Below are 11966 nucleotides of genomic sequence, written 5' to 3'. Positions count from 1 at the left end.
AACCCCAGAGTCGGTCACGACTGGACCTAATGATTAGGGGTCCCTTTACCTTAACCTTACTTGATCTAGGGGAGCAGCTGCCCCCCCGCCTACGCCCATGGAAAGTAACCCTGCATGCCACCCCAGTTTCTGGGACTGAGGCACAGCTGAGACTGGTGTCTGATAAATGGTTAATGTTCTCACTATAAGGGTAGTTGCTGGAAGTGTAAAAAATAAATACACAACTTGTGAGATTCTAGGCAAGCACCCTTTTCTAAACAGGGAGAGCAGTTCCTCCTACCATCAGGAAAAATGCACACACCAGAGAATGCCTTCTTTTTTAAAACAAAATCTTTATTATAATCCACTACTTGCATATATTTTTATATTTTTATTAACGGATACTGCACATTGAATTGCAAAATTATAAAACATTAATCAGAAGTGCAAAACGACAAACCATTTTCCCTACAGTAGTTCCATTACAATGAATGGGAGTGCTCCTGTGGGTGTGATACAGTGATTGCAACAAAGCGTTCATCCACACTTCATTTTATTGTTAGCCTACAACATTATGCCATGTTTCTAGGCACAGCTCTCAACTTTCCAGGTCTGTGTTTGTGTGTGTATGGTGTGTTTCTTTTGCTTTACCCAGCAAGGCCTGCGTTTTACTGCTGAATCGGAGCAAATGTCAATTGGGTTTCCATGGAAAGCCTGGACCTGGACCTAGAAAGCACGGAGCAAAGGTATGGATGGATGAGCCCAAAGAATAGGAAAGTTGCAATTAATTTGGTTAAACTTAATAGCAGTTCTATTCTGATATATATTATATGATTAATACCTTATGTGGGATCTTTGACTTGGCTCAGAAACAAGAAAGAGAAAAATTTCCAGCATGGTTTTCAAAGAGATGTCAAGGAGATAAGAGGTTCACAAGAACTTAAATGTAAAAAACCATAGAATCTTCCACTTTACATCAGGGGTTCATGTTTTATAAAATTTCTCCCTACTTAGCGACAGGTGCTTGCAGCCTCCTTATGACCTTTTTAAGGGCCAGTATTTGTTCACCTTCCAATGGCTGGATAGAATACCAGCTGCTATTATAACTCAGGCAGTCTATGGTTAGGTTCTCCAGCACCAGGTCTAATTTTGCTCCTAGTCAACTTCCTAAGTCAGCTCCTAGTCAGCTTCAATCATCCAAGAATGAAGGCTACGGAGCTTTATATTTTTTTTAAGTCAGCAAGAAGCAATGTGAAGAGTGAAATTATTCGGAGAAAGATCCTAGTGCTGAGTGTATAACACTAGTCTGGATCATAGGTGGGAGTGGTGGGCAACGTTGGCAGAGGAGGGAAGATTTAGGTGTTGTATGGTGTAGGTCTAGCCACTCTTGGCAGCTTTAAAATAGTTCTGTAAGCTAGATGGCTGCGTTGTGGGAAGCTGCATAACTACCAACCCTGTGCATCACATAGCAGAAATAGGTATTTTACACTGCTGTCATACAAACTAGCTTAAAACCACCTATCATCATTTAGGAATAATAGCCCAGAGTGCATAACAAACTCAGAGCCATTGGGACTTCCATTTTAGATACAGTAATAGATTTTGCAAGCAGGGAGAAAAACCTGTTATTTGGGTACCAGAATCTCTTGTTCAAACTCTAAAGCATCTCTGCTTACACAGATCATGGCATGTGTATTTTACTATGCATTTCTGGTGTGCTCATATGAAAAACATATCAGTTATAATCATTCATATATACAAACCCCAGTAAAAAAAGTTGAATACAATATATACAGTAGGAAATATAACCCTGGAGTATGTGTCAATGGCATGATTGTTCTGCAAAATAATCCTGCCCACATTCCCTTTCAAGGATCTCTTCCTCTTGATACGAGCTGCATCTAGAGTGGGGGTGCTGGGTGCTTGCCCTCGTGTTGAACTTTCTTCAGAAGGGACTGAAAAGGTGGTCAGGTCAATGTCGGTGGTGTCTGTGTCGTGATAGCAGCCATCAAAGGCCATTGCTTGCACTGCATCAATATTATACAATCCAGCAGCCTAGGGAAAAAGGGACAATTGCTGGTTAAATAAAATGACTGAAGAACAAGTGCTTCTTCTTTTTAATCCCGCTTACAGGAAATAGTTTTAACAACAATAAGGATGTTTCCACAAGTGACACCAATGAGGGCTTTGTTGTCTAACAATATGAATGTTGTTCATGTAGGACAGAAAAGTGGAAGAGTATTTTTTTAAAAATCAATTGACATTCTAACATTAAGTTTTGTATTAAAATTACAGACACAGGAACTATGTGTCTCTTATGACAACAACCTAGGATCCATAGTTACCTTTTTCAATAAACACTACAGAAGATTTGTGAAAACAAAAGTTATTTACCAGTGATATATATCACATTCATATTTGCTGTGAGGCGTGAAGGCCACTCCCCGCAAGGCCCTTTCCACCTGGCCTAGGGGGCGAGGCCCACACTCACCAGCCCTACTGAAGAAGCTCCTCATGTGGCCAGAGTGACATCGCCCGGCTGTGAGGCATGAAGGCTGCTCCCTGCAAGGCCCTTTCTACCTGGCCATACTCACCAGCCCTACTGGAGAAGGCTTCTCATGAGGCCGGAGGAACATTGCCCGGCTAATGTTTTATTGATTTATTGATTTAATATGCTGTAAACCACTTTGAGATTTTTATTAAAAATATAAAGTAGTATAGAAATTAATAAATTAATTAAATAAATAAACATGATCTATATTGTCAGCCTAACTTGTAACAGTTAAAAAGAAAAGAACAGGGTGGTATTTAAATGTATTCAGAGTAGACTCCTTGAAATCAGTGAGTTAAACTCATTGAGTCTACTCCAAGTCTGAGTAGACTATACAGTCCATGATATGTAGAAGTCTTCCCCCACCACAAAATAATCTCAGTTTTTCTTTTTGTCCACACAAATTAGTTGGTTCAGCTAGACTTATCTGCAGCTTTCATGTTGGACTGCTGTGATGGGACAGGATTCAGAGGCAGTTTTACAGTGGTTCAGTCTCTTCTTGGATGGGACTTGAGGCACAGTTTTTATGGTGATTCTGAATCTTCTTGGACTGACAGGTTCAGAAAGTGCTGTTGGAGATTGTTATGTGATCCCTTAGCTATTAGCCTTTGGTGTTGAAAGGCAGATTAGGAAATGGGGTTTCGTCTACCTTGGAGTGGGTTGCACTCCTCTTTGATACTTAGATTTGCAGTGTAAATCCTGGCTTTAGCCCTGAACTGGATGCCCTTATTTTTGCCACCAAGTGCATGCATGGTAACAGATGCCTTAGTTACATCTTGTTTGGAATATTGTAACATGCTCTACATGCGGCTGCCTTTGAAGAGTGGAAACTTGAACTGCTTCAGAATGCTGCAACCGGACTTACAACAGTTTCACTGGCCCAATCCATTTTCAAGCATAACTGAAAGTTCTAGATATGATCTGCACTGTCCAACACAATTTGAGACCAGATTACCTGAAAGACTGTATTCTCCAATACGAGGCTGTCAAGATTTTAAGTTTCTCAGGAGAAGTCCTTCTGTTTATCTGCTTACATCTGAGGGACAATTGGTGGGAAAGAGGTAGTCTTCTTGGTAACTGCTCTTAGCCTCTGGAATTCCTTGCCAAGGGAGACCTCTAATGATCTTCCATCAGCAGTCAATTACATTTTTATTTAAATAGGTCCATAAGCTGAACTGATGTTTTTAACTTGTGGTTTTTATTGACTGTAATGATGTTCTTCCTGCCTTGGTTTTATATATTTTTCTAAGTATTTTAATTTTATTTAGAAATATGTATTTATACATTTATAAATATATTTATTATAATTTCTTTTACTTTTGTTGTTAGCCGACCTTAGCACCATCTGGCTGAAGGTTAGACTACAGAAGTTAACAAAGAAAAGAGTTTAACTGTAATACTGGAGTTTGAGAAGCAGGCAATCCTTGGTTAAGGCTTGGTGAAATAATGGAGTTCTAGAACACAATGCAAGAACAGACACCATTTTAACAGGCTTCCCAAATGCCTAAGGACTGTGAAACACAAATCACAGCACAGACATCACAAACAATAGTGTTTTCTGTGACTAGAACACAAGCAAGTGTATACCTTTCCTCTCTTTTTCAGCTGTTTTCTTTCTTCCACTGTTGTGAGATAATTTACAGCTGCATATTCAATGACAGACAGGAAGACAAAGAGAAAGCTGATCCATAAGTATACATCCACGGCTTTGATATAAGACACCTGAGGCATTGAGGCACTTACTCCTGTGATTATGGTTGACATTGTCAGCACAGTAGTTATACCTACCAGCAGAGAGAGAAAAGATGAAGGGACAGCATCAATAAGGTCTTGCATTTTGCAAAAATATGCACAGTAATAACGTGTGTACAAATGGTTGGTGCCCCCTAACTTCCTTCCTCTATCAGCACATGACATATATAAATATCACATGACAAATAACTGAATTGAGTACCCAGGATTTGTGGTGGTGGCACCAGATTTCAACCCACGTACAAGGCTCAGTGGCAACACAAGGTTAGTGAGGACAATGTCTTTCCCAAGCCTTCAAGTGCTCTTTTACAGAAAACATTAGAGTTGCACCTATCTTTCTCCTTGAAAGGTGTTTCCAAGCTACATTTTTCTCAGAGGAGCAACATGCAGAGTTAAGAAAGCCTCATATTTCCAGCGTAGAAGGGCCAGGTTTTCAGCCAAGCTGCAAATCCCAGGCAAATATGATGTCATGACTATTCTGGCTTTCATTTTCTTATAAGTCTTCTTGTCACCTTTTAGAACAAAATATCCCTACTCTTTGAAGGAATCTTACTGCTGTCTGATAAAACTCAACATGGATTTTCTTTACTACCTATTTAATATAATTACTGTTAGTTTTCCACATTTATTCTTTCCTGTGTATCTCCTAACTGTATTTGTTATGCTTTTGTTTTATAATAATAAAATATTAATTTTAAATAAGTTATTTTTCTACTTTAAAAACATAGTTCTTTAATGGATATTTTAACAAACTCTGTATGTTTGGGATTTTTTTTAACCTATGACCCTTAAGTGTATCCCTTAAGAAGCAAGACACCACAAATTCAGTTTCTTGGAATACTGCTCCGTTAGTTAGAATGATTAATGAGAAATCAACCATTCCCTTTTAAATCTCTAGCAATTAAATATGGCCTGATTCTAGGTGAAGATATGGTGAAACAGTGGTTCTCAGAACAGGGTATTAATACCCATTAAAGAACATGCTTTTCAACATTAGCCACATTGATCCTTGAAGGGGCGGCAGGGGAGAAAGGGGTTAAGTAGCATGGTTCCTATGTAGTGATGAATAATTTACGCTAAGTAGAAAACATATATTATTTGTTAGGTTCATAAAATGTATCCTTTCATATTAGGTCTTTGTTTTTAAAAATTAAAAGGACTGCTGAATTTCATATGTTCTAGGGAGATGTCCACCAAATGATGTACCTGTGGGGGTTAACCCTTCCCCTGCATAATTTTTCTCAATGACAATCCCTCTAAGCTTTTTGACCCACAAGGGAAGATGCTATATGAGCAGCTTCCCTTCCAGGGCTGATGGTATCTCCAGGGTGATTACTTTTGTGGAGAAATAGTACAGGAAGAGATGGTTAACCCCCCACTTCACAGTCCAGGTTCATGTCCCCCTCCCACCAGCTGCTTTTTAAAATAATTAATGATATGCAAATATGATCACAAATTTAATGTATTGACTAGTTTGCCTCATAACGTAAGGTTTTGTAAGCATCTGAAACCATGTTGCCCAGATTAATTAACTGACTCTCGGTTAACCACCCACAGTTTCAGATACAGTGGTACCTCGGGTTAAGAACTTAATTCGTTCTGGAGGTCCATTCCTAACCTGAAACTGTTCTTAACCTGAGGTACCACTTTAGTTAATGGGGCCTCCCACTGCTGCCACGCCGCTGCTGCACGGAGTCTGTAACCTGAAGCATCTGTAACCCAAGGTACCACTGTAGTAGAAAGTTGTTCGCTTCCAGACATGTAGTCTTTACTGTACTTTTCCGTGTATTAGACAAGGGTTTTTTAATCCAAAATAGTGTTTAAAAACTGGGCTCGTCTAATACAAAGGCAGTACATTAGTGGACCAGGTGACTGGTTGCAGCCGCGAGCTGCAGCTTGTAAGTGGCGTTTTGGTGTGTGATTTTTGGCTGAGTCAAGGGCTGCCTTGGATTGGCTGCTCCTGCATTAATTGGGCGGAAGTTTGGTTGCTGCATCAAGGGCTGCCTTGGATTGGCTGCCATCGCGGCAATTCTGTGACGCAAGCGATTCTGAGCTCTTGTCTTTGGGGTTAGTTATTTTCTGCATTTCCCCCCAAAAAACTGCGCAATCCTTCCCAAAAGCAACCCCCCCCCAAAAGCTTAGCAACTCTGGTAATATAGCCATCTCCCCCCATTTTCTTAAATTATAGTCCCCCAGAATAGGGGTCATCTTATACATGGGGGCATCTTATACATGGAAAAGTACGGTATACCAGATTTGGCCAGCTGAGAGGCTTTCTGTTTCAGCTGCCATCAGGGCTGATGCTGCACGTTGCTCTTCCCTTCTGCCACCAAGGCTTCAGATTTAGAGCTCACACAGACTCAGCTCACCAACCATGAGGTTCCTAGTTGCTGGCACTTGACAGTATGTACTGAGATGCATGTGAGCACAAACATCGGTACATTGTACCACCTCACATACATAGAAAATGCCTGCAGCTTGTACATATTACAAAGTACATAGTAAAAAACATTTTCTACCACTCTGTCACTTATGACTAAGCTATTAAGTCTGGGTTTATTGCCCAGGTCAGCCATTTCTTTCACGCAAAGCAAAAGTGAAATCTCCCTCCAGGACAGATGATTTCACAAGAAATGCTGAGTTGAGTTAATTAACTCTCCAGACAGTTCCCCGCCTACCTTTCCTCTCACACTGCTGCATCTCACAGCTCTGTATGATTAATGAACAACTTTGGATATAGCAAAACTAGGCAAAGCACACTTAAATTCCTTCTACCAGAAATGAAATAAGTATTAGATAATGTAGGAAGAGTAAGATAATGATTATATACTTCTGTGAACTACCTATAAAGCCAACACGAGCCAATTGCTACAACGTGTTTTCCACCATACACTAAATATATTCATATGAGAGCTTACCTAGTGATACCCTTGCAGGAACAGCTCTTCGGTCGATCCAAAATGAGACCCATGACAGCATCACCATCAGCATAGATGGGAAATAGGATTGTAGTACAAAAAAGAAAATATGTCTCCTCAGGGCAAAGTTTATGAAGAGTCTGTTGTACCAGCCTGTTGAAATATGTAAATATATTCCTTAACATCCACATTCTGTTCTCCCTCCACTGAACTGTGACTTATTAATATGCATACATTTACCACCTCCTTTACCTATTTAAATAGTGTTATAGGTGGGTCCTTTTGAAACCTGTGATCCTGTGTATGTGGGGTAGAATCTATAGCCAGTTCCTTTGTTAAAGTAATGGCTTTAGAAGATCAAAAACACCTCTAATTGATGGGAATTTAAAAAATGCTATACAAGTACAGGCTAACAACAGAACTGCAGTTAATCCACCAGGAATTTGACTAATCATGTCTTGCATGATTAGTACTACCATTATGAAAATGCTTCAGGGATATTTCATAATAATAAATTCTCAGGTTATATTTGTTCTTGTTTCTTCATTGGCTTCACATTTTTGCTGTTAAACCAAGCATCTGACTACTGAATCAACAGCACTGCACAGGAGACAGTGCCATCTAGTGAAGCATTGCATAATTCTGCAGGAACAGCACACATGCTGTTAAAGGAAGAAAAACATAGCTTCAAAAATAAAAGCCTGCTTTTATAATAAAAATCGCATTGCATTATATTGTAGTAGAAATTCTACTCTAATAATCCTACTTGGCAGAGCAATCTGAATCTGTATCTGCAGCCCCACTGCTCATGCTAGCTGGGGTGGAAAGCAGAGGCAGGCAAAAGTCTGCTCCAGGTGCCACCAACTTGCAGCTGGCATAGCAATTATACCTGAATTAAGCTCTGTGCTGTCAAATGATTGCAGTGGAGCTGGCTCAGGATCAAACAGACCATAGGTTGGCTCAGTCCCTCCCTGTCCAACTTTCTATGGGCTACCAGCCACAGGAAGCCTGTTGCACTACTTCCACTGACTGTGTTTTTGGTGAGTGGAACAGGGAGCTCCAAGCCAGCAGAGTGATGCTTGATTCTGGACTGTTCTGGGCTGGACAGAGAGAGCTCTCAAGTCCCATCCAAACCTTTGCCCAGTGGCTTGGGAGTTTGGATTGTGCTCTGAAGTATAAGTCTCCCACATATTTTCAACTTGGAAAAGTTAAGTGAGATTTTAAAATATGCAATCATATTGGCTAACTTTAATGGCAAATATAGTAACGTTCCGTACATGTCTGTTCAGAAGTATGCCCCATGGAGTTCAATGGGTCTGACTTCCAATAAGTAGGTATAGGATTGCAGCCTAAATCACTGTCTCTTCTACTTTTAATCATTCAGATCACAAGCATTGTTACTTGATTTTCTATTTTGAACTTTTCGAGGGGGGGGGAGTTACACTATCAATATTAAGTCAAAGCTGTTCCTCTATTACTGCAGCCAATACATCAAAAGTACTGTACAATTAAATTAGTTGTATCTAAAAGTTTGAGGAAATTGTTCTGTGTATAAAATATTTTATACTGATCTACCACAATTTACTGGCAGGTAGTCAAGGATTTTTAAAAAGAAGTTGGATTGTGGTTCTTCGCTTTCTTCCCTATGAGTTAATTGGCTGTGTGAACAATGAGCTGGGGTATACACTGATCCTGAACTTGTGTAAAACTTATAGACTACCAGGTTATAAAGCATGACATCCAGACAGGCTTGTGCTCTAGCATATCGTCATATAGAAATTTAACACTAAAAAGTTTTAGAGTCAAGCCGGATGTGACACCATTCTTACAATAAGTAATTGCATGAATTCCTTTTAAAAAATAAATTTCAGGTGCAGGGAGTTGATCTGGATTGCGAACCTGCTGTGAGGGATAGAGAGCTTTAGCCCTCCACTCCCTTACAGAGGACCTGGTCTGAATAGGGCCCTCTACACAATGATATTTGCATTGAGAATAAAGCTCTAGCCTTGGCCCTTTGTCAGCCCAACAGAAATGTTGGCTTTCTTCATCCTAAGTTTCGGAAAGTTGTTGCTTACAGAAGAGCGCATATAAAGAACAGGAACATCCCACCCTGCCTGAATATAAGAAAGTAATATATCCAGAATAATATGTATATTATGATTACACCAGGTTAGCACAGGGAGAATTAAAAGCCTACCTATTCACTGCAGCATAAAAACAAAATTAGAATGGCCTGGATACAAAGAAATATGCAACTGGTTCTGTATGCCCAAAACATATTTGGCCTACCATTCTACTCACAGGTCCCTGGGAGCAAGCTCCATTGAATATAGTTCTTTCTAAGCAAACATGCATAGGATTGTATTGTTAGACTTGTGTTTTTCAAACATAAGTGCCCTCTCTTCCAACTGCACTGCAAATCCCATTTGAAATGGGGTAATTCCACAATCAGTTTGCAATATGCAATGGGGTTCTGCTATTCATTGACCTGAAGCATGAACATAATAACACTTTCAATTCTAGCCTTTGTATATAAAGTTCTAAAATTTGTGAGGCAATTAATTTCAGACTAACATACTTCTTAATGCTCCTTTCCCCTATGTAATTTATTGTGATACAGAGGCATTAAAATTTCAATTATTTTCAGTTCCTTTTACAGTTCTCTTCTAATTTTCTGTACAGACCATGCACAGTGGGGGTAGATGAAACAAAATCGAAATTCTGTATGAATCGTGAAATGGCTCTAGGTCTCTTAGATATACCAACAAAAAAAGCATGTGTCACATAGAAAAATTAATAGGAAAATCAAAATATAGATACATGCACTGTGGGTGTGGAAAAGAATCTTTTGAACTGGTTTCCTTCGTAACAACCATTCCACTGACTGCTATTCTTTGCTAAGATCAAAAGGAATTTAGATAGAACAAGAAAATATATTACTGTCTGTCAGGCGCTATACCTGTACTGCTATAGAATGCTAGCCCACTAGAAGCACTGAATTCTTCAATGAAGAACTGGGAAAGGGAAATGTGCTCATCTGTGCTAAGAGATTCATTGCCGTGCTTCCAATACAGCATCAAGTCTTCTTCATTGTAGGCATCTGTGGGAAAATTAATAAATAAACTTAACAGACTATCACTTGCCTGTGACTCTTTTTCCTCTTGATTTACACCTTAACTCACATTATATTACCTAGATAGCATTTGAAAACACCAGACTCTGAACAGGAAGACAGCTTGGCTGCTTGATTCATTCCTTTCATATGAAGCCCATAGCAGTGGGCAAGGTAAGCAAGGGGAGGGGATTATAACCAATTTGATTTTCAGTCATCTATAGCATGGGTAGGCAAACAAAGGCCCGGGGGCCGGATGCGACCCAATCGCCTTCTAAATCCGGCCCACAGATTGTCCGGGAATCAGCGTGTTTTTACATGAGTAGAATGTCTGCTTTTATTTAAAATGCATCTCTGGGTTATTTGTGGGGCATAGGAATTCATTCATCCCTCCCCCCCCCTCCAAAAAATATATAGTCCGCCCCCCCCACAAGGTCTGAGGGACAGTGGACCGGCCCCCTGCCGAAAAAGTTTGCTGACCCCTGGTTTACAGTAAGCCCACCGCATCCCAAGGCAACCTGTTTCACCACTGAACAGCTCTTACTATTAGGAAGTTTTCCCTAACGTTTACCTGAAATCTGCATCGCTGCAATTTCCACCCATTGGTTCTAGTTCCTCTCTCTGCAGCAACAGAGAACATGTCCGCTCCATCTTCTGTATGGCAGATAAACTTGCCTGTTGCTATCAAACTCCTGTTAATCTTTTCTTCTCCCAGTTATGCCTATTGGGCTCTTTCAACTGCTCCTCATAAGACATGGTTTCCTGACCCTTTACTATCTTTGTCACCCTCCCTTGAACGTTTCACTGTCACAGGATGGTTCTTTTTAACTTAAGAAACTTGGTGGAGTAATAGGGTAAGGTTTGCTCATGCTTTAACATGGCCTGGTGTGCCACCTCTGATGACCAGGAAAAAGATGTCATGGGAGAGAGGGATGCTACGGCATGACAGATTCTGACTTTGTCCTCTAGAAACCTTCGTGTTTCATTAAAATCGCCATTCATCACCTTCCTCTTCTATGCTACCACAGTCCTCAGACAGACCACAGCCATTTACTACATAGCAAATAAGGTATACAAAATTATACCTAAACAAAACCAAACATATGAAATGACAGAGGTTTCCAATATAGTTCCCTCTTTGCTTATGGAGGGGGAGTGTTCTGCCTCCTTTTATAAATATTCATTGCTTTTTACTAATGTAGTTCCCAAGAAGAGTATTTGAAGACCCCCCAAGTCCTTGAGACGCCATATGCCTTTAAAATACAGTATAGGTAAGGTACTTCTAATAATTCCTATTTAAAAACACATACATGTAGAACATACAATACCATGGCTGAGCCAGACTTACAGCTTTCCAGTTCTAGAGAGCAGTTCTGAGTGTCAAGTGGGAACCTACTGAAGTCCATGAAGCACATGGCAGAAACTGTTATTCTGTCAGAAAAGCAATAAAGCAAAACAAAGGGATAGGCTTTAGTGTTCATATCAACAATTTCATTATGTATAAGAGCCTTAAGGTCAATGAATGAGGGATTCCAGTTGGGGGTCTTAAGTTTTTATTTTTGGCTCAATATTTTGGCCTTATCATTTTAGTATTTAGAGAAGTAAAAATTATGAAAATTCATGGAGGAGCACAATTTCCCCATCTGTTGCAAGC

At 39.9% G+C, this 11966-nt stretch overlaps 1 protein-coding gene across 6 annotated transcripts in view; it reads right to left on the bottom strand.

The window, feature by feature from the left end:
* Positions 1–1047: 1047 nt before the first annotated feature.
* The window catches only part of GABRR3 (gamma-aminobutyric acid type A receptor subunit rho3), a 29995-nt gene continuing 19076 nt past the window's right edge, over positions 1048–11966 (bottom strand). For all 6 annotated transcript variants that reach the window (XM_081908847.1, XM_081908848.1, XM_081908849.1 and 3 more), the window contains 5 exons: positions 11661–11743; positions 10160–10300; positions 7201–7353; positions 4118–4314; positions 1048–2034 (listed from right to left, as the gene is read on the bottom strand). In XM_081908847.1, coding sequence (XP_081764973.1) covers positions 1729–2034; positions 4118–4314; positions 7201–7353; positions 10160–10300; positions 11661–11743 — 880 coding nt within the window. In that variant the 3' untranslated portion in view covers positions 1048–1728. The remainder of the gene's footprint in view (positions 2035–4117; positions 4315–7200; positions 7354–10159; positions 10301–11660; positions 11744–11966) is intronic.

The sequence above is a fragment of the Podarcis melisellensis genome (assembly GCF_964234715.1).
Source record: "Podarcis melisellensis genome assembly, chromosome: 4".
Classification (NCBI taxonomy): Eukaryota; Metazoa; Chordata; class Lepidosauria; order Squamata; family Lacertidae; genus Podarcis; species Podarcis melisellensis.
This window is presented reverse-complemented; position numbering and strand designations above follow the sequence as displayed.